This window comes from Bubalus bubalis, chromosome 3, assembly GCF_019923935.1.
Source record: "Bubalus bubalis isolate 160015118507 breed Murrah chromosome 3, NDDB_SH_1, whole genome shotgun sequence".
NCBI lineage: Eukaryota > Metazoa > Chordata > Mammalia > Artiodactyla > Bovidae > Bubalus > Bubalus bubalis.
The window spans coordinates 137,352,768-137,375,197 of record NC_059159.1 but is presented as its reverse complement, the minus strand read 5'-3'; the positions used below and the strand labels follow the sequence as shown (position 1 = coordinate 137,375,197).

Sequence of the window (22,430 nt, the reverse complement as noted above, 5' to 3'; positions counted from 1 at the left end):
GTGTGCTGAGATGGCATGGGAGGGTGGGGGTGGGTAAAGTAATCTGGAGGGCCTAAGTCATCTGGCCTGGAGGAGGAGTATCCTTTAGAAGAGCACTGAGGGAGTTCCCTGAGTGTCCAGCAGTTAGGACTCCACGCTTCCACTGTAGGGGGCTAGGGTTCAATCCCTGGTCATCAGAGAGTTAAGATCCCACAAGCCATGTGGTGTGGCCAATTGAAAAAAAAAAAAATGAAGTCAAATGTTAAGAATTTTAAGAGGGCATTGAGGGCAGGCAGCTCAGCTGGAGGAGGGGACGCACCATGCCCACTGAGCACTCACTGTGTGCTAGGCAGGGCCAGAGGGCAGAGTGCCCTTGGCTGGCCACATCCCAGCCAGATGGGCTTTGACTTGTGGTCTGGTTTCCAGTCTGGCCTCTGCCATTGACCTCATTAATCATAAAAGCACAGATGAACGAACTAAAACACTGAGAGAGGGAAGAGGGCATCGACTTGAGTCACAGAGATTAGTCCCCAAGGCTGGACTGGAACCTGATGTTCTGTATTGAGTTACCTAGAATCTACCACCCAGGCTTCACCCATCTTTCAACAGCTTGGCCCAGCTCCTGTCTGTACACATCCAAGGATGTGAAATCACGGAAATGTATGTCTTTGAAGCAGCCACCCAATGGGTCCTATTCTAGACCAAGAAGTATTTCCCTTTCCTCCACTGACAACAAAAAAGAGGTTCAAGAAGTTTGGGGTGGTGGCTGGAATGGTAGGAACCATGAGAAAGAGCTGGTCTTGGGATGGGGGGAGGGGAGGGACCAGGACTAAAAGCTCCCTCTATCCATTTGCTAGGATGCCAGAAACTCTGCCCCCTTGGAGCCTTGTCCAGCCCACCATCCCTGCCAGCACCTCTTGTAAATTCCATGTTTATCTCTCTGCACATCAGGGTGGCAGGGAGGGCTAGCCCCCTCCATGGAGCTTCCAGCAGCCTTGTCATGGCCAGTTCCCCACTGGTCTTTTCTGTACCACTGAGGGTGGGGATGGGGAGGCTGGCATGCAGGAACCGAGAGCTCCCTTGTCTAGGGGTAATAGGGGGGAGCTTGAGTGAATGCTGCAGAATATCCGGGACTGGGGACTAACACCCCGGTTCTGTGACTGTGTGCAGCCTTAGAGTCTGCCCCAGTTTCCCTTCCAGCACAGTATGAGTTGGCTGAACTCTGGCCAAGTCCTCTCTCAAGACCAAGATTTGAATTTTCTGGGAGGATCTTTGCTCTGTTCTCCCAGATTTGGGCAAAGGATCCCTCACCCTGGTTGGCTACAGAGCAAGTAAGTCTTCTTTTGTTGGTTCCCCTCACCAGGATTTCTGGTCCCTTTTCTCAAATCCAAGGCAGTATTGACTTCTCCATCTCCTGGCTACTACCCCATGTCAGATCTTATCAGTTCTAGCCTGGACCACTGCAGCGGGTTCCTAACTCTGTCCACTCGAACCCTTCAATTCAATCAGTATAGCAGGCAGCCAAGGAAATCTTTCTGAAATTCAATCAGGTCATTTAGGAAGAAATTCAAGCTCTGATGTTCAAGACCTCTAAGATCTAAATTCTTCTCACACTTCTGTTTTGCTCACACACACATGCTTATGAGCATATTTTGAAAATCATTTGAAGAGATACTCCCTTCTGTTCTGGGAACAGCTGCACAGCCCATCCCTATGAGAGGAGGCCTGCCCAGACCAGCCTTGAAGAAGACTGCAGCGGCAACTGGGTGATTTCCTTTCCTGCCATTGTCCGACTCAGTGGGACTTCTGCGGACGCCCTCCCCTCTTTGGTACACACCCCAGCTCCCAAGGAACAACGTGGTTTTTATCTTCAGGCTAGCTATTTTATTTCATCATGCCCAAGGATCTTTCCAGCAGCTTGAGGGGAGGAGAGAATTTCTTTTTTTCAAAGTACTTTACCATTTTAATGGACTATAGGGGAAAAGAGAAACTGAAATTTCTGTTAAATTGAGGCATCAGTAACATTATATTAACTTCCGGTGTTCAGTGTAATGAGTCGTTATTTGTATATATTGCTAAATGAGCACTGCAGCAAGTCCAGTTAACAGCTGTCATCAGTTACAAAAATTTTTTTTCTTGTAATGAGACCATTCAAGATCCACTCTCCTACCTACATTCAAATATACAATACAGTATTAACTATAGTCACGACCATGCTGTTCATTACAGCCCAATGACTGTATTTATTTATTTTATAACTGAAAAATTGTACCTTTTCACCCCCTCACCCATTAGGAGAGGGGAGAATTCTTGGCCTTATGAGGTTAAGCCCTGAGTCTGAGGGTGGGGTTGGGGGAGTGGGGAAAGCTGAAGAGGAAGAGGCTCAGTCCCTGGGCGGGGAGAGGGAAGGGGTCCCAGTCTGAAGAACAGGAAGAGATTGTGCCTCAGTACTCAATATCCAGTGCTGTCTTTCCCCTCCATAGCCCCTTTCCCCTCCTCAGGGGGTCCTGTTGAGAGCTTCCTATTACATCATCTGAGGTGGAGGCAGGGTAGGAGGGGAAGGAAGTGAAGGGGGAGGGTTAGAAGGAAGGTGGAGAGCAAGCTTCGCTGGACTCTGTAGCACAGCCTCTAGGGGGCAGCAGTGGGGTTGGCACCGCCCTCCTCTAGAGCTTAAGGGACCCACTGGATCACTCAGGGAGCAGTCAGCCTCTGCTTCTCACAGGTGGTGGCCCCATCTTGGGTCCTACACCAGCACCAGTATTTCAATTTAAATTCTACAATTAAAATCACCCCTATAGCTCTTTCCTCCGCTGCCGCCAAGGTGCTCGGTTCTTCCGAGGAAGCTAAGGCCGTTTTGGGGTGAGGCCCTCACTTCATCCGGCGACTAGCACCGCGCCCGGCAGCCCCCACCTAGCACTCGCTCGCACCATGGCCTCCGTCTCCGAGCTCGCTTGTATCTACTCTGCCCTCATTCTGCACGACGATGAGGTGACGGTCACGGAGGATAAGATCAATGCCCTCATTAAAGCAGCCGGTGTAAATGTTGAGCCTTTCTGGCCAGGTTTGTTTGCAAAGGCTTTGGCCAATGTCAACATCGGGAGCCTCATCTGCAATGTGGGGGCTGGTGGACCTGCCCCAGCGGCCGGTGCCGCACCAGCAGGAGGTCCTGCCCCATCCACTGCTGCTGCCCCAGCTGAGGAGAAGAAAGTAGAAGCAAAGAAAGAAGAATCTGAAGAGTCTGATGATGACATGGGCTTTGGTCTTTTTGACTAAACCTCTTTAGTAACACATTCAATAAAAAGCTGAGCTGTTAAAAAATAAAATAAAATCACCCCTATAGCTTCATGCCTTTAGGTCTTCAATTCAGCAAACAACTGCTTACTGTGGGGGTGTAAGATACTGCTTCTGAGAGTCAAGAGGGCATTTTGGTTTTCCAGAGCCTCTATCAAAGGCCCCCAAGAGGGGGCAACTTAGGACCATCCTCGTGGGGATTAATTTACTAGACGTTTCTTCACCCCGGGATGGGCTTCCCTGGTGGCTCAGAGGGTAAAGAATCTGCCTTCGATGCAGGAGACCTGGGTTCAATCCCTGGGTCAGGAACCCCTGGAAAAGGGAATAGTAAATGACTCCAGTATTCTTGCCTGGAGAATTCCATGGACAGAGAAGCCTAGTGGGCTATAACCCATGGGGTTGCAAAGAATCAGACACGAATGAGGACTAACATTTCACCCTGGGGTGGCACAGGTGGTAGTGGGGAAAACTCTTGGAGTGCAACTCCAAGAGAAGCCTCTTTGGGTGTAGGTGGGGACAGAACTGTGTTTACAGAACGAGTGGTTGTCAGGGAAAGCTCCCAGGAGGAGATGCTCTGGAACCTGGTTGGAGGGCCTGAGACTGAAGGGGAAATTGCAGTCTTAGCCCCATGACCCTTGAACAAGCCCAGGCAGCCAAAAGCAAAGTGGTGATGACAACAAAGCCCACTCACCTGTTAGACCCCAATCTCAGCTCTGCTCTCACCCTCCCTCATCCACTGCCCATTAACATGCCCAGTCACACCTGTCAATTCGTCCCACAAAGTGAGCAGCTGAATGCAATTTATTCACCCCCCTTCTCCAAAGTACCTGTGCTTTAATGGAAAACTCTGTAAGGCCTAGAAGAATGACTCCAAAGCTACACAAGATATTCTAAAATAAGAGTCCCCTCGGGCACCTAATTCTCGAAGGACCTCACATATAGACAATTGCCAGGGCCATCTACCTCCTTAAGCCTCAATATTCCCAGCTTAAAAAAAAAATGAGCAGCAGAATCAGGTCATTTTCCAGGTCCCTTCGAACTCTGATGTACAAGCGCTGAGCATTTTGAGATTCCACAGACTCCCTCAGACTCCCATGCTGAGAGCACAGGGCTGGCCAGCCCTCATTAGGAGGCAGCCAGGCTGTGGTTTGGCACCACTGCCCAGCAGGCATTTATTAAATCAGTAGGATGTGGTCCCTGCTGGCCTGGAAAGAGAACACTAAGCTCCAAAAACTTCCTGCAGCAGGCCTCCTTCAGGGAGTGCCGCTCAGAGGGGTGAGGAACAAAACCGTTCAGGCCCCTGGCAGGGCTCCAAGATCCTGTTCACTAGTACTTCTGCCCTGTCTGCACGGAGAAACGGTGACTGAAAACATCTGGAAGCCTGTCAGAGACCCAGGCGACTTCTCTATTTCGTCTGGGGGTGCCTGTTCTTGACCCTGGTAATCCAGGTTGACCTTTGCCAATGCCCCTTCCCAGCCAATCTTCCGCACTTCATTGGGCAACAACTCTCTAATGAAATCCACATGAACCCAGCTGCTAACAGCTCCTGGAAGGGCTGTAGGATCTAACACCTTCCCTGCGTTCTGTGAGCCCTAGTAGCAAGGGGAAAGAGGGCCAGGGCCTACCTCTTGCGCCTCTGGATCTTCCAGCCGAGTTGTGGAGAAAGGGAGTAGGTAGGAAGAGAGGAATGCCAACAAGCAAGGCCTGCTAAAGGTGAGGGCCGCAGCAGGCGAGGACGGCACAGGGGAGTGACAGGGCTGCAGGTGGCCCAGCAGAGGCCCCAGGCTCAGGCCTGCTCCTCGCCAGTGACCTCAGTCACACTGACACCACGCTGACTGTGGGAGTCAGGACTGGGCTGGGAGGCTGGAGTGTGTGTGTCATTGACCTGGTGGCCCAGGGCTGCCTGACCCTCCTGTCCCTGTTGTGTCTGGGTCTCTATATTAGGAAATACTGAGCACCTGCAACATGTGTCCCTGGTGCCAGGAAAAGATACATTAGTGAGTAGAATCGTACTCCGTTATCTGCGGAGGACTGGGGGACCCACTGTGGATACCAAACTCCGCAGATGATCGAGTCCCACTGTGGGTCCTCGGCATCTGTGGATATGGCGGGCAGACCCAATTCCTACGCTCCAGTCCCACTCATTTGTCCGTTCTGATAAAAGCCACAACAAATCGGGCATGTCGGTGGGGTGGGGTGAGAGTGCTTGGAGGTCCAGGGACAGAAGAGCTACCCTGGTCATGTTGGGTCTCCCTGATTCCTCAGCTTTTCTGGGGTACAGTGGTTGGTCCCAGGGTTCCCTCCAGCTAAGGTTGGAGCCCTGATCCACTCTAGTTTTTCTCCACCGCACCCCCATGCCCCGGGCAAGAGTCCATGAAATAAATACAGCAGGTTAAAGGGAGAGAGAAGCTGCTTGAAGTTTATTCATAAACTTTATTCATAAAGTATAAGGAGGCACTCACTGGACCTGGGCTTTTTTTTTTTTTTAAACAACTCCTTTCCCTTCCTTTCCACCTAGCTGAAATTCTTGCTTGCTCTCCTCTGAGAGTCCTCAGCTGATTTTAGTAGCCTCTCTGCTCTCTGCTATAATGAGCCAAAGACCAAGGAAGTGAAGTGAAGTGAAGGCAGTTCATCTCAGAAGGCCCTGAAGGATCCTACTGAGGCAAAAGGCCAGACTCTGGTCAGTTCAGGTCGCTGTGGAGCAGAGAAACTGGTGTCCTTCTTGGAGTGCCGCCTTCATCTCCTCAAACTGAGCCAACTGGCAGGCATCCTCCAGCTCCAGCCAGCGGTAGGCTTGGTGCTCGCGGGAGAGGCGGACCTCCACATCGCAGTCCTTTACCTCCGCCAGCCAGTAGATGACGATTTTAGGCTTCTCTCTGGCCACGTAACTGAGCTCCCTTCTGAAGCCCTCAATAATGGTCAGCTGGCCTGCTTCTATGCCTGCTTCCTCCTGGGTCTCCCGAAGGGCTGTTTCCAAGTCACTTTCTCCTGGTTCCACATGGCCTGGTGAGGAAAAAAGAAGAGGAAGCAAATACAATCGTCAACAAAGCTAGATTTTCCAGGTCAGATGATTTAAAGCTGGGTCTGTGGTGACTTTTCTAGGTGTTGCTAGGCTTTAGCAATATCCTAAACTGGCAGGGAATAGGGTACAGGACATGTAGGGTCTGGCTCTGTGGTGTCTGGGCAAGCCCCTTCCCCACCCCATCTTTGCTACAGAGAGAGAAACAAACCATATATTTGGCAAGTCTGGTCTAGAATGCTGCTCCTCGATGTGGAAGTTGGCCTCCCCCAGACCTCTGCTCTATTTTTCTCTGGAGCTCTCTTCATCCCATGTTCTCAGGGAAACCCTTCCCTGGGAGACCTTAACGTGACTTTCCCAAGGAAGGGTGGTCCTTTCTTGCCAGGTGGGAGCTGGCTGAAGAGGGAGTTCTTCGCTTATAGCCCATAGTGAGGACTAACACCGTCTGCAGTTGGTGCCCGAAGTCCCAGGGCCAATGGTCAGGCTCTAAACCCTATACCAAGGCACCGGCAGCTGTTTCCAAGTAGCTATCAAGGCTCTTCCAAATTGTTTTCATCTTTCTGAGTAAGGCCAGATTCTAGTTTCATAGGGAAAGTCCTGATGGGAACTTAGACTAAGGACAAGCCGAGAGCCAGTTCTAAGAAAATTTGTTGGCAAGGCCCAAACCCAAGCAGACAACTGCCAAGAAACTGTTGTAAGAGAACTTGAAGCTCTGCAGACTGGGAGCAGCCCTCGGCTTTGCCTCAAGGCCCTCCCTGTAAATTCTCAGCTTGCCCAAGGGGGCCAAGAAGGCCTGGGAGGGGTCTGGCAGCCTCGATCAACACATGGCTTCAACAAGTTGCTGGGGGCCTCCTGGTTCGGGAGCTCCTGGGAAGCAGGAATTCTTAGCTGTTCTCTTCTTAGCTCAAAGACAGGGCTACATCCTAGTCTCCTCCATCCCGGGGGTCCCCAGAGCAGCGCCCCAGTCTGCTGCTGCATAGCTCCCACAGAAAGCAACCAGGAGTCTGGACTTAAAATTCCATTTCTGTCCATGGCTGCTGGGGAATTTTCTCTGGAAGCACCTCATGTAGCCGTGGACACAAAGCCAGGCAGGTACTGCATCGGGGAAGGCAGGTGGGAGGGATGCTGGTGGGCAGAGAGGTGACGCTGATTCGGGATGCCTGACCTTCCCTCAGAACTGTGTGGGAACCTCTGAGCACACCCTACCCAACAGCATCTATTCAGCATTCTGCCCATCAGTACTAAGATGGTAACTTCTCCCACCCCACTCCAGTACTCTTGCCTGGAAACTCCCATGGATGGAGGAGCCTGGTGGGCTGCAGTCCATGGGGTCGCTAAGAGTCGGGCACAACTGAGTGACTTCACTTTCACTTTTCACTTTCATGCATTGGGGAAGGAACTGGCAACCCACTCCAGTGTTCTTGCCTGGAGAATCCCAGGGACCGGGGAGCCTGGTGGGCTGTTGTCTATGGGGTCGCACAGAGTCGGACACGACTGAATCGACTTAGCAGCAGCAGCAGCAGCCCTCACCTAAGGCAGGGAAAATTCAGAGATTTCCTTTGAAATTTTTCATTGAGAGGCACCATGCAGTGTGACTCAGGTGATCAGGAGGCAAGTGTGAATATTCCTATTCATAGTATTGGTGACACCTCTTTTTTTTTTTTTTTTTTCACTTTGTTTCTCCTCAGTGGAACTCAAATGTGCCAACTGTTTTTCCTGTTTCCACTTCCTTGTTCTCCAACCCTAAGATGTTAGTTGCTCAGTCGCATCCGACTCTTATGACCCCATGGACTACAGCCCGCCAGGCTTCTCTGTCTATGGAATTCTCCAGGCAAGAATACTAGAGTGGGTAGTCATTCCCTTCTCCAGGGGATTTTCCCAACCCAGGGTTCGAACCCAGGTCTCTCAAACTGCAGGCAGATTCTTTACCATCTGAGCTACCAGAGAAGCCCTCCTCCAACCCTGGAGGAGCCTTGTTCACCTCTCCCCCACCCCACTTTCCCTTAAAGTCTCTGCTCCCTTCTGTCTGGGGGCTGTTCACTCTTAACCTGTAGCAGAGTAATGACCTGGCCCCAGGGTCCCCAGCTGCCAGACCAGTGCCTCTTCTCCTTCCCCAAAAATTCACTGGAGAGGCTGACGCTCTGGTGACCGATACAAGAAAACCTGGTATTCAGTCAGAGTTCTATTTTGGTTCTCCTGGCCTGGCATGTAGACCTTGTATGCAGGAAGGGCCGAGAGTTTCTGCCCACACACCCACCTCCTGCTACACAATCACTGGGAAGCAAGTGCTGTAGGGTGCCTGGCAGCGTGGATTTCTGAACAGCGCTTGGCATTTCCCCACAGCCCACCCCCTGGCCTCCCACCTTTGGGAGGAGTCCAGTGATGAATGCCATCTGATGCCTGTAGCAGTAGAAACTCAATGGCAGTGTTGTCCACCTTGGGGATGAGGCGTCTTCGGAAGATGATCAAGCCACATGCTCTCAGGGCCATGGTCTATCTGAAGGCATAACAAAGATGTGCCAAGTTACACAAAACAGGAAGATCCATGCTGAGGAGGCCGGAGTGGGGCAGCACTCTGGTGCTGGGGAGTCACACAGACCAGCTAACAGTGACCTCATCACCTACATGCTGAGGACCAATGCAGGGAAGCCAGGAGTCAGAGACAGGCCTTTGTGTCTAACTGCAGCCCCCGGCCTCTAGCTGGTAATGTGGGTCTGTCCCAACTCTTCCGGGTCTCCCTGCTGGAGCAGGGCCCATGTGTGTATGTAGAGATGGGAGATCCTCAGGTGCAAACTCAGCAAACCTGGAGAGATGCTGGGAATGGGAGAGATGCGGTACAATGTCATCATCAAATCCACAATCCCATTTCCCTCAGCCTCCAGCTTGAGACTCTGGAGCAAAAAGACCCCAAAGTATGGTTTCTTTGTATTTTTTAACTTCTATAGTTTATTTATTTTGGGGTATAGCTGATTTACAATGTTGGTTAGTTTCTCTGTACAGCAGAATGAATCATTATACATATACCCACTCCATTTTAGATTCTTTCCCATATAGGCCATCACAGAGTATTGATTAGCGTTCTCTGGGAAACAATGTGGTTTCTGATGGCTTAGAAGAGTCACTTAGGAATGGTGGCTTAGTGTTCTAAAAATTTGTTACTGATTTTTTTCAGTCTTTTATGTTTTGGAATGTGATACATTCACATGGTCCAAAATTCAAAATATAAAGGGGCAGCCATGGTAGAAAGTCTCCTTCCCATCCCATCAGAGGCGAACTAGCAGAGTGGTCAAGAGTATGAACCTTGAGCCTGGGTTCAAGTTCGGGCTCTGCCACTCATTCACCATGTGATAAGCTCCTAAGGCTTAGTTTCCTCAGCTTAAGACACGATAATGATAGCTCTCCTATAAAGGGTTGCTGTGAGGATTATATGACTTAACTTTGTCAAATGGTTTAGAACAGTGCCTGCTGATTAATAAGCACTCAATAGACTTCAATATGCACAGAAAAATGACTAGAAGAGGATACACATCATTAATACTGTTTTCTGGAGGATAAGATTACAGGGAAACTTTCATTTTCTGCTCCATATATATCTATATTATTTGGAAATTTACAGAGAACATTAACTTTATAATCAGCCATACAGTAACAACAGACTTTTTTAGTCTTTTCCATTTAGTCTTCTTTCCACTGCAGGAAAAAATGTCAACAACAAAAGACAGGAGGGACTTCCCTGGTGGTCCAGCCTTAAGACTCTGAGATTCCACTGCAGGGGGTGTGGAACTAAGATCCTGCATGCCATGCGTGCAGCCAAACACACACACACACCAAAAAACAAAAAACATGGAAGATCCTTTCAGTAAGGCTCTGCTAAAGAAAAACCTGTGGCATTTGTTCCTGCAGCAAATATTTATGGAGCACCTACTATGTACCAAGTACTGTGCTTGGCCTTTGCCCTCGTATGAATATAGAATATAGTTTATAGTCTAGTAGGAGAGGAAGACTTTAAACAAATAGTTAAGCAAATTTTAAAACATTTGTCAATAAGGTCTGTGTTCCAAAGGGAAAATGTATGATTGGAAACTTGACCTTGCCTGAGGGATCAAGGTATGCTTCCTACACTTGATCTCAGCCAAAAGGCCGAGAAGCAATAAGGAATGCTTCCTGAAAGAAAGCTGTTTCAGCAGAGAAGTAAAGGATGAGTAAAAGGTAAACCGGCAAGGGAAGGAGGAAAGTGTGTTCCAGGTGGAGGGAACGGCATGGACAAAGGTTCCCAGGTGAGATGGCAGAACTGAAAGAAAACCAGGGGTCTAAAGTGCAGTTGAGGTCTGAGAGACTGGCACAGGCAGGGAGAGGCCGGAGCTGCAGGGCCTCATCTGCAGGATTCCAGCGCCAGAGAAGAAGCTGGTGCTCCTGGGTGGCACAACTGACGCTGAGAGGAGTGGCTGGAATAGGAGCTGATGATCTCCATGGGCCCCTTGGTGCTGCTCAATCAAGATGAGCTTCCCTGGCGGTCCAGTGGTTAAGAATCTGCCTTCCAAGGCAGGGTTCAATCCCTGGTTGGGAAACTAAGATCCCATGTGCTGTAGGGCAACCAAGTCCATGTGCCACGACCACCAGGCCTGAGCTCTGTGGAGTCTGTGCCCCTCAACAAGAGAACCCCTGCACCACAATGAAGACCCAGTGCAGCCAAAATAAATAAGAATTAAAATGTGTTTTTTAAACAATGAGGTAGAGATTCTTTTGTAGTTCATGAGCGTGATGATTGGGTGTTCATGCTGCTGCGTGACATGGGCCTCCCCGCAAACCTTGTTACGACACTGGCACATTACCTGTCTGACGTTAAAAAAAAAAAAAAAAAATGAGGTCGAGACAAATGTGCTGCTTGTAAAAAGATTTTCAGACACACTAGGTGGAAAAAGAGTGGCTCATAACCGTCTGTAAAGTGTGGATCCTTCTGAGATTAAAATTCATATATAAACCAGTATCAGGGCTTTTATTAAATGTGGTGTTCTGCTCCCTGGTCTCCCAGGGAATAAATACATGCTGAGGACTTGATTCTGGAAGCCAGAAGGAACCCTGTCACCAAAGAACTAGTGAAGAAAGATTTCAAATTACTGGTTACAGGTTTAGGTAAGAATAGGTACCTGATCCCAGGCCTTCCCATTGTGATGCTCAGAAAGCATCAGCAAGTTACAGGTGTAGGGTACCTTGCCCCTGCTTCAAGTAGAGTCCCATGAGATGGGTGCTGGGACAAGCTTAGGGATCCAAGGCTAGAGGGCACAGTGCCCTGCCTAGGACAGGAAGCCCCTGGGCATGATTTCACACCCCTGCTGTCACCAACACTGCAGAGGAAACAATGATGCCGCCATGGGGGCCAAGAGAGACAGGCCTGCGGTGGCTATGTGGCGCCACTGGGGAGGGCAGCAGGCCAGTACTGTCTTATGGGGAGGAGGCTTAGGGTAGTGACAAGGGTGCACCCTAGCAAAACTGTATCTCAATAGATACCTGTATTCAGTGGTGACCACAGCTAACAGCCAGACCAGAAGAGCTAGGATCAAGAGCCAGGATCAGACAGATGTTCACTTTCTACCTGTGCTCTGTACCCAGAGAGGACAGAAAGGTGCCCTGTTCACCCTCCAATCACTTGGCTTGAGCCAGCTGAACTCTACAATTTCTCCTTCCTTCCCCATCCATGCAACCATCTCCTTATCATTTCAGCAACAACTCAGATGTCACCTCTTCTGTGAAGCCTTCTGGCTTTAATCCCTCCATCTTCTGGGCCTTTAACGCGGCCTGAATAATCTACTACTGTCATGTTTGATAAGAGAAACAGAATACTATAAGAATTCAGGGTAGGGAATAGACCTTGTCCAATCAAGAAGTTGATGGAGAAACCCATGTACCTCTGTCACCTCTGCATCTGGTGTTAGGCCTGAAATCTCTGTAAGCTGGTGATGCCAGCAGTTGGAAAGGAAAGCTGACTGTGAAGCGGAAGACAGCAAGGAAAACTGGAACCTGTGAGAACAAATGGACTTCTGTCCACTGTCTCCAAGCTCATTGACTCGGGTGACTTGCAGAAGCTGGAGCCCTTTGCCACAGAGCTGAGCGTACACCCAACCCAGGACTCAGAACGGCTGAAGGAGGCGATGCAGCAGGAGTTGGGGAGCTGCGGGCCTGGGTGCTGTCCTGCACCCTAAAGTGAGCCAGCAGATCAGAGTGTCCAGAGGTATGTCCTGCCACCATGCCCAGGATCCTGCTCTGTTCTTCACAGTGGACTGGCTGCTACTTCACTTCAGCCTTCCAAATCTTGCACAAAATTCTCCTGAGGTCAGCCCTAACCTGAACTATCCAGGAAGGGACTCCCGGGAAACTCAGTTCCAGCTTAGCTACATGGACATGGTACAAAGCCATCACACGCACGCACACCTAGTATGGTAAATCTCTGTACCTCTGGCAGGTAAGAGCCAGGTTGTGAGCTGTCTCCTGGGGCCCCGCACAGCAGCTCTCAACAGATGTTCATCGACTCCACAGAACTGTCTCCCCACCTCCTACTCAAACAAATGCTCAGGTTATATTCTGGGACTTTGGGAATTAGCCCAGTGTTTTCCTGAAGAGTGCCATTTACATAAAAGTCAATGGAGCTATTGTTGGAAGTTTTCTGTTTTTCTGGAGACCATGGAGCTGAAACTGTCCTGGGGTTTTAAAGTATCCAGATTTCTTTCTTCCTCTCTCTCTCTCTCTCTCTCTCTCTCTCTCTCTCTCACTCTCTCACAGATACACATATACACACTCACCCGGCACACAAACTCTGAGTGGATTCAAACCTCAGGGGGTTAAAGAACACACCATCTAATATGCAAATATGCCTGCAGCCAGATTGCGGAGGTGAGAACTCCAGGCTGACAGCAGGCAATTCACACTTCAGCAAAGTGGCAAAGTGCCTTAGGTGGTTTAAAACACCCTGAACAAAACCCCCTCAATGTCATCAGAAGGTTCCAGAAGCTAAGGAAAAGTGCTCTTGGCTTTCTCTGTAGATACAATTCCCTCACCGCCTAGGAGGTTGAGGATTTAGGTGCCAAAAAATAATTCACAGGTAAATGTCTATACTGATGTGTTGTGGTCCAATATTTTCATCAAATTACTCCGAGTGCTATTGCAAGCACAGCTCAACCACAGGAGCCGTCACAAATATACCTTTACAAAGAGCTCTCCAAATCCTCCTGCAACCTGTTCCTCAGTCTAAAATCCCTCTAGCAGAAACAGTATTTCATCCCACCATGTTATCAATTAAGAATCTACCCCATGCAAGGTTTTTTATCTTTTATAATGCTCAAGACAACTCTTCACAATAAGCATTGTTACCTCCAGTTTAAGATAAGGAAATTCAGATTCAAAATGTTTAAAATACTTGCCCAAACGCATAACTGGTCTGTGAATGCTGAGATTTGAATCTAAGTAAAAGTGAAAAGTGAAAGTATTAGTCACTCAGTGGTATCTGACTCTTTGCAACCTCATGGACTGTAGCCCTCCACGCTCCTCTGTCCACAGAATTCTCCAGGCAAGAATACTGGAGTGGGTACCCATTCCCTTCTCCAGGGGATCTTCCCAACTCAGGGATCTAACTTGGGTCTCTTGCATTGCAGGCAGAATCTTGACCATCAGAGATATCAGGGAATCAAGTCTAACTCCAAAGTTTGTACTTTTTTCCATTATACAACTTTGCTTACCGCGAAAGAGCAGGGCTTAGGGCACAAGTGGCCCTGAGAGAGGATACGAAAATGATTTATTAAATCGCTTCCAGTCCCAAAATTCCCACACTTTGATCTACATTCATATGGAGGATTTTAAAGATGTCTAACTGGAATCCTATTCACAGAAGTTTTAGTTGGAGGCTGACATAGATGAAGATCCTGTTGCCCAAAGACAACCCTGGAGGGGTAAAGTGTAGTCTGATGCCCCTAAACTTCCTCTCTCTGATAAAGGTTTTTTATGCCTCTGCTTTTTTTTTTTTTTTTTCTGGGAAGCTGGAGCCTATAACCACACGTTCAAAACCATACCCAGTAGCCTGAGGGTTCTCAAGCACCAAGTATTGGGGACAAGCTTGATGCCAGCCTTGGACAAGCACACAAGTAACTAACTTGGGGCACTAGTGTCCAGGAAATTTGACCAGGCCACTCCACTATGAGGAAGAAGGTCAACTCTGCCTGCCTACAAGCAGCTAGCTATGTGACTGCTCAGCTTCTCTTCACATCCCACATCATAATGGTCTCTTCTCCAATTCTCCTAGTCCCTTCTTCCCTTTAGAAGAAGTGAACAGAAATAAGGCTCCCATCCTTGAATAAAGCAACAACATCAACAAAAAGATAAAACTAAAAAAGAAAGAAAAGAAAAAACCCCCATCTACCAGAAACTGATGAGTTGAGACAAAGAAAATGTTCCCTCAACCTCACCTTTACCTGGACATCTGCCACTGTTTCATAGACTAAGCTGCTGAGTCATCTTGCTATCTTTGCTGTTTGGCTGAGGGAGGAAATGGGAGATTTCACCTGTAATGACATGAATACTGGCTTCAAGGATGAAGTCAAAGTCAGACAAGGTTGGGACAAAAATCATTTCTGGTGAAGGAGAACTGTTAAGTGGCCTATTAGTGCCATCTGCTGTACAATTCTGGAAAGCAAACATGGGGAATTCTAACACTAGAGCCTGAAAGGATTCATTCTCTCATCTAATGTCTGTTGAGTGTGTCCCATTCGACAAGCAGTGTGGCAGGACTGAAGAGTAGACAGGAAGCTGAATACTAGTGAAAGTGGAAGATATTTAAACAGACAAGTCACCAGATGTGTTTTGTGCATCACAAAGGTATGTGTGAGATGTAAAGACAGCAAAGAAGGAATGATTATCTTTAGGTCAAGGGGTACTCCATAAGGTTTTTAAAGGATGACTAGGAGTTTGCTTGCTTGCTAAGTCGCTTCAGTTGTGTCTGACTCTTTGTGACCCTATGGACTGTAGCTGTCCAGGCTCCTCTGTCCATGGGATTCTGCAGGCAAGAATACTGGAGTGGATTGTTATTTCCTCCTCCAGGGAATCTTCCCAATCCTGGGATTGAACCCCCTTCTCTTATGTCTCCTGCATTGGCAGGAGGGTTCTTTACCATCAGCATCACCTGGAAGGCTTCCCTGGCAGCTCAGACAGTAAAGACTGATTGTATTCCAAGTATTTTCATCCTTTCTCAATCAAAAACAGAACGCACAACACAGAAAAGCATGGCTGGCTTTGCAGTGAGACTTAGCTCCCTAATTCAACAGCATGTTATTTTGAGCAACACACTTCTCTAGGCCTCATTTTCCAAATAAGGAAATACCAACCTACTATTAACAGTTGTAGATTAAAATAAATAATGTATATGTAGGGTCTGACATATCAAAAGTACTAAATATATGTCATACTTAACCCCTGTATAAAACATCATCAGAAAGCTTCTCTGTTATGTTTTAATGGCATGCTCTTAGCTTTCATTAACAGTTAAATAAAAAAATGACTTCTCATATTTTCTGCAAAACTGTCTGTGAACACACTGTTCATCACACCATGTACATCCCTGACAGCCCCACAAGATATTTTAATATAGCTACTAGGAAGAAATTTCACTCTTTTGAAGAATGGATTGTTTCCTTAATCATTATTTATTTAACTGACAAGTTTTGAACTAAATTGGGCACTCAATTACAGTACATCTACTGGTTCCATTGGCTAATATATTTTCTTATTTCTAGTATGAAGATAATAGCTACCACTTTTGGAAGAGTTACTACTTGTCAGGCATTTTGCCAAGTGCTTTACCTTCATTATTTCACTTAATTTTCACAACAACCCTATGAGGCATTACTCCCCGTTTTCAGAAGAGGAAAAAGAAAATTACAGCTCAGAGATGAGTCTGGGTAGAGACTCAAAAGCAGATCTGCCCGACCCCTAACACCAGTGCTCTCATCCTGGACTCTACACCAGCTACATTTGGCTATTTGATTGCATTCATCTTATTTAATGTCATTCATATATTTATTTATTTTCCCCCTTAAAAGATATAATAGATACATAAGGTCCAAACTAGGCCACAAGAAAAAAAGTTTTTAGGTAGTAGGACTCTCCTGTGACTTTCTGTTGTTAACTGTCACGATAGTATCCATTCAATAAAGGAAGTAATTAGAAAATATAAAACCTCTCTTGGAAAGTAGGCAGGGTTTAAATAGTAATAACAAAGTTAAAACTGAGGCCCAAGGAAGGGAAGGTATGGCACTCGGGTCGCTGGGCCCCACACCCGGTACTCTGGGTTTCCGACGACCTTCCCGATCACCACTCGTCTGGGGACAAACAAGGCTCGCGGGGTCCCCAGAGGGCCCCTCCCTTCTCTCTGCAGCGGCTGGAGTCTGGCCTGCCCGCGCCCCACAGCCAGCTGGAGAAGGGCAAGTCCACTCCTGACCCTACAGAGACCGGAGGTTAGTCAGCTGCAGACTCGCATTGCTCCGAGCCTCGGTTTCTCCGCGGAGAACTAAACCCCTAATCCCCCTGTAAGGCTACTCACCACAAGTAGAAGGAGGCAAAAGGCGGACCTTCGGCGAAAACTGGCAGTCCGTCGACCAATCCCAAGAGCTGGGTTGCGCTTTGGAAGACCAACAGCTCGGGGCGGAAGGATCCTGGACCCGCCTCAAAGGTGCGTTTCGCTCACTTAGAACATCGCGAGATTTTCATTTCAGTGGACCGATTGGTTGGAAGACGGAAATTGAGAGTTACGCCCACTGTTTCATCAGGTTTCTGATTGGCCTTCTAGAAGAGAAGGCGGTCCAGGTCCACGAGTTCCCTCGATGCTCATTGGTGAACGGTGTGGGACTGCCGGAGCGCGGGCGTCGGCGCGGGCGTTCGAACCGGCGCTTGGCGACGTTGCCATGGGGATGAGGCCTGGCAGCAGGCTCCAGCTTGTGACCAGAGAGGGCTCCGGTCGCCCGCCTTGGGTCTCTCTCCTCTCAGCGTTGTCTTCAGTCTTCAGACAAGGTTGACCGAGGAGGAATTTGGAAGCCTCCGAGGTGAGAAATGGCGGAAGAGAATCAAGGCGGGTTGGCCTGGTAGAGAGCCTTAGTGCCTGCCCCCGCCGGAGAGGGTGAGACGGGCGCCCGCCTAGCGCGTGAAGAGGCGGGCAGTTGTAAAGGAAACCGGGAGTTGACCTCTCCCGGTCGGCCATTCACCCACTCGCCTACCCTTCTTCCCCACTTCTCCTGTGAAACCTTTTCTGAGTCTCATAGCCCTGACTGGAACCTCTCTCAGAGCGCTTCTGTTCTGCCTTGGGTTATTTGTGTACTTCCGTGAACCCCGTTCTCCCTTCTCCCATGTAATTCTGAAGTCTCTGAGGCAAGGCAAGCATCTTGCATATTTCACACATAGTAGATTTTTAGAAAATATTTGTTGAGTTGAATTTAAGTCACCACAAATAGATTGGATTTCTCTCTATGCCCTGCCCCGTTTTTCCTCCCATACAGAGATTATTTTTTAATTTTTAGAGAACTAGGAGGGCATTCTAATCTCATAATGCATAAGGACCTGAAAGTTCACGATTGATCTTTCCACTCTTTGTGAAATGGAGAACTTTTTGGTTGCTTACTGGAACTCTTCCTACCTTGTGGCTTTTAGTCTTGGTCTCGCAGTGTTTTTATTGAACTTTCTGTTAGTGTTGCTTAAAACAAACCATTGTGTTGTTGCTGTATGCCAAGAGACATAATCTCAGTTTCTTAGTGACCCACAGCTATTGTCACATTTTCAGTGTGTTTTGGAAAACGTTTTATTTAAATCCTTTTCTCTTTTGTATTTGTATTCTGCTTTTAGTCTCCTTCAGCACATATAACAGCTGCTCTGGTAGCCTTTCCATTTATCAGGTGTCCCTGATAGAATTGCGTTACCAAGACTGTTGTTTCGTTTTTAACTCGTAAGACTATATGTTGCCATTATGCTTTGCTGATTCTTATATCAAAATCATAGCTCAATGCTGACTTTAATAAAAAGATTGAAAAAAGTTAGGTATAGCAGCTCTGTTCTTAATTACTTTCCTGTGAGAGTTGGAATAAAACCTTATAGCTAAGCCACAGACCTGTGGACATGTAATGGAAGCCCAACTGGGGATTCAGGGTTTGGTCTTGGCTCTAACTCACTATGGCTGGCTTTGCAGGTCGTTTAGCTCTTTTAGATTTCTCTTTTTCCATCTGGAAAATCAAAAGGTTAAATTAGATTAGAAGTCCTGTGGCTCTATTATCAATTTAGTCAAGCAGTTGTTGCCAGGTAGATATCACGCACTCAGCCTTCCAGAAACCATACAGCTGGAGGTAATAGCTGCCATTATTGAGCATTTACCATGTGAAAAGCACTGTATCAAGGGCTTTATATAAATATTACATGTTTCTTAGCATAGTACAGTAATGTACTACCCACATTCCACTTCATTAAAAACTTTTGGTTTTTGTTGTAAATGAAAATCTTGAACTATTCATAGTATGGCCTTGGGGCAAACTAGGGTATGGTTCTCTCTTCTTCCAATTGAGGAGGAACAGCAGTTTCTTTCTCTGGGCTCCAGTTTTGTTGTTTGTAAAGTGAGTTGAAATTTTCTTCTCAGATCTGTTCACTTTAATTGATAAATTAATCCAGTTTCCTGCACTGGTTCAGCAAACATATTCATAATTTGTTCAGAGTAGGTCATCAACAGATATTGTTAAATGAGTGATGGATTTCTACTTGTACTTTGAGTGTTGTAATCATTATATACTTCCCAAGATGATGTCTCAAGGACTTTGATGTTCATCATCCTATTAAACAAGAAGACTTTTCCATAAGCATAAACTAATAGGTACCATTCATATTGGAAAAATTCAGTTTTCCACCAGTGTGTCTTTTTTCCTGTGTAGGGAAAAACCACATGTGTCAGGGCTCCCCCTCCCCGCCAAAACAGTTCTCCGTGACACCAGCTGGGTGTTCTACAATTTACCTCAATCCAGCACTGTTTACCTGGAGGTTAAGGGCATAGTCCCCCAAGACTGCTCCCATACCACTTCAGATACCAGTTACAAGTAGTAAGTCCTCAGATACCCACAACTTCTGTCAGATTTGACTGGATTGGAGGGTCCCAAGCCCCCTCCTCAGGTTCAATTAATTTGCTACAGCAGCTCCCAGAACTCAGAGAAACGCTGATGTTTACCAGTATATTAAAGGGTATGATAAAGATTCAGATAACAGTCAGATGAAGAGGTAGACAGGGCGCGGTCTTGGGAACGTTTCAAGTGCAGGAGCTTCTGTGCCTGTGGATCTGGGGTGTGTCACCCTCTCAGTATGGGTGAACCCCATAAGCTCTCTGAACCCTGTACTTTGGGATTTTCATGGAGGCTTCATCATACAGACATGATCAGTTATTAACTCCATTGCCAGCCCTTCCCCCATCTCTGGATACTAGGAGGTAGTGGCTGAAAATTCTAAGCTTCTCTTTGTGGTTTAGTCTTCCCATCTAGGAGCTGACCCAGAGTTGCCACTAAGAGATACTCCTAGTGCTGTTATCACTTGGGAAATTACAAGGGTTTTAGGAGCTCTGTGCCAGGATCTCAAGGAAGAGACCAATGTATATCTTCTATTCTTACTTTTTTTTTTTTTTTTTTGAGTGCTTATGTTATTTGATTGCTTATTTAGCACTTTATTACATTATCCCAGTTAATCCTCACAAAAGCAAAACTCTCTTCCAAGTCACTATCATTTTTTGCCTGTTTAACTGCAGGTGACTAGATGAAAGGTTTTTATTACTGTAACCATAGCTTTGTCCATAGCAATTTGTTTGTGTGATAGGAACTTCTTTCATTTTCTTGCTCAGGAGCAGTGAGTCAAGGCACTGCCAACTCTGCTATAGTTTTCCTAAGTAATCAAACTATGCCTGATATAAAAGTTTCTATTACCTGTGACTGCAAATGGTATCAAATGCTTTTTTATAGTTTTAGAAATAGTGTAGGGATATTTGTGCATTGAATAATTATTGAATGTTTATTATTCCCAGGACTCTCTAGGTTCTAGGGATAAAAAGATTAATAAGACACATTCCTTGACCGCAAGATGAGTGAAAGAAATAGACATACTCATAGATTATTATAATAGAATATAGCTGCAATAATAGAAATATGCAAAAAGTATGATATGAACATAGAAGGAAAATCCAGTCGCATCTGGGGAGACCAGAAAAAACTCATTTGTGTTTTAATCAGTGGGTAAGAGAAAGTTAAAGTGAGGTTTGATGAGAGTCAGAGGAGGCCATTTAAGAGTACAGTGTGAACAAATGCAGAGATAACAGTCTAAGAAGTTGACTGAACTAAGGAGTGAGGTGGGAGAGGAACGGGCTAGACTGTAGAGCTTTGTTGTTGTGTCTGACTCTTTGCGGTCCCCTGGACTGCCGCACACCAGACTTCCCTGTTTTGTACTATCAGTTTACTCAAACTCATGTCCATTGAGTCAGTGATGCCATCCAACCATTTCATCCTCTGTTGCCCCCTTCTCCTTCTGCCCTCAGTCTCTCCCAACATGAGAAGCTTTGTAGGACATGCTAAGGAACTTGGATTTTGGCCTTTAGATAGGTGACAGGATGCCACTGAAAGGTTTTAAATAAGGGAGCAGCATGGTCATAACTGTGCTTTCAAAATAATGATCTGGTTCTCTAGTGCAGTCGATGGCTTGGAGGGGGCAAAACTGGAGGTGAGGAGAGCAATTAAGAGGCATGTGATGATCTAGGTGAACCACCATCTGAGGCCGCACCATTTCTGTGGTAGTAGGAATGAGGATATCTAAGGGGAGATGTGACAGATACTTAGGAGATTAAATTGACTGGACCTTTTGATTAGGTTTGGGATTAAAGGGGAAGGAGTCTAAAGATGCTTCCCAGTTTAGCTCTGAGTGTCTAGATAGACCTTTTGTCACTCACCTCACCCCAGCCCCCACTTCTCCAAGGCACAGAGAAATGGAGGAACAGATGTCGTGAGGAGTTAATGGAGTTTAGTTATTGACGAATAGTTTGGATGTTCACTCTTGAGGACATTTTGATGGTGATACCTGCATATTTTTGCTGCAGGTTGGAGGAAAAGATATCTGTAAGATGGTTAGTTTTATTGTGAGGTGAGATAAAGTTACACTGAAATTCTGAAAGTAGCTGGTTAATAATATTGCACAATATCCAGGCCAAAACAACTAGTAGAGATTTCACAAGCAATGAGGAGCAGTAGTGTGTCTATTGTAGTCTTTTAAATTACCTGCTTATGTTGAGATTTGATTGGTTAGAACTAGTGGTATAGAATTGTGTAGCCAACATACAGGTATCTGCTGTCAAAACAAATTCATATAGCTGTTTTTAATAAATTATCTATGCATTGGTTTCATTTATATAAAGCGAGGTGATGATAATTGCCATCTCTCACAAAAAGTCTTGGAAGATTAATCAGGTAGCATAATTAATTCAGTTCAGTTCAATTGCTCAGTTGTGTCCGACTCTTTTGAGACCCCATGGACTGCAGCACGCCAGGCCTCCCTGTCCATCACCAACTCCCAGAGTTTACTCAAACTTATGGCCATTGAGTCAGTGATGCCATCCAGCCATCTCATACTGTCGTCCCCTTTTCCTCCCGCCTTAGTCTTTCCCAGCATCAGATCCCAGTGAATGGAATTGTTTTAGTTCTTTGTTTTCTCAGCATCATTCCTTTAGAAATAATTTCTGATGCCATTGTGGTAATAGTTCCCAAGACAGTATAATGAATAAAAGAATTTCTTATCATCTTAGTAATTTATAAAAACTGTAATAGTTATTTTTTCTACAACAATATCATTATAGAAAACCATAACTATATATTATATAAAGTTATGTAACAATAAAAATATAACTATATGGTAATAGCTATTAACCATGTGAGATGTATTTTATGATAAGTATTTTATAACTGCAAAATGGCAACAAATCTGAAAGTGACCAACATCTACAATTGGATTGTACATGTGCGCTGTTGCTTCAGTGGTGTCCGACTCTGTGCAACCCCGTGTGTAGCCCGCCAGGCTTCTCTGTCCATGGGATTCTCCAGGCTTGAAT

At 46.6% G+C, this 22,430-nt stretch overlaps 3 protein-coding genes and 1 non-coding gene across 10 annotated transcripts in view; 3 read left to right on the top strand and 1 right to left on the bottom strand.

Moving 5' to 3' along the window:
- Positions 1 to 2,769: 2,769 nt before the first annotated feature.
- LOC102400341 (60S acidic ribosomal protein P1) lies at positions 2,770 to 3,297 on the top strand. The gene has a single exon (XM_006060462.2). The coding sequence runs from the start codon at positions 2,908 to 2,910 to the stop codon at positions 3,250 to 3,252; it is 345 nt and encodes a 114-aa protein (XP_006060524.1). The 5' UTR covers positions 2,770 to 2,907; the 3' UTR covers positions 3,253 to 3,297.
- A 2,365-nt stretch (positions 3,298 to 5,662) lies between these two features.
- On the bottom strand, positions 5,663 to 17,011 carry NUDT2 (nudix hydrolase 2). Of its 3 annotated transcripts, none has more exons than XM_006060464.3 (3): positions 16,872 to 17,011; positions 8,653 to 8,786; positions 5,663 to 6,273 (listed from the first exon to the last, which is right to left on the bottom strand). In XM_006060464.3, the coding sequence occupies exons 2-3, from the start codon at positions 8,777 to 8,779 to the stop codon at positions 5,957 to 5,959; spliced, it is 444 nt and encodes a 147-aa protein (XP_006060526.1). In that variant the 5' UTR covers positions 8,780 to 8,786; positions 16,872 to 17,011; the 3' UTR covers positions 5,663 to 5,956. The 3 variants fall into 3 exon arrangements, with proteins under 3 accessions (XP_006060526.1, XP_044796139.1, XP_025137696.1); XM_044940204.2 differs by lacking the exon at positions 16,872 to 17,011 and adding an exon at positions 12,741 to 12,811; XM_025281911.2 differs by lacking the exons at positions 8,653 to 8,786; positions 16,872 to 17,011 and adding an exon at positions 6,501 to 6,643.
- LOC112584158 lies at positions 11,027 to 11,131 on the top strand. Its single transcript, XR_003108501.3, has one exon. It is a non-coding gene; the product is annotated as a small nucleolar RNA U13 (small nucleolar RNA).
- A 133-nt stretch (positions 17,012 to 17,144) lies between the features above and the next one.
- Positions 17,145 to 22,430, top strand: part of KIF24 (kinesin family member 24) — a 73,159-nt gene continuing 67,873 nt past the window's right edge. For all 5 annotated transcript variants that reach the window (XM_025281907.3, XM_044940198.2, XM_025281908.3 and 2 more), the window contains exon 1: positions 17,145 to 17,370. The gene's annotated coding sequence lies outside the window, so the exon portion shown is untranslated. The remainder of the gene's footprint in view (positions 17,371 to 22,430) is intronic.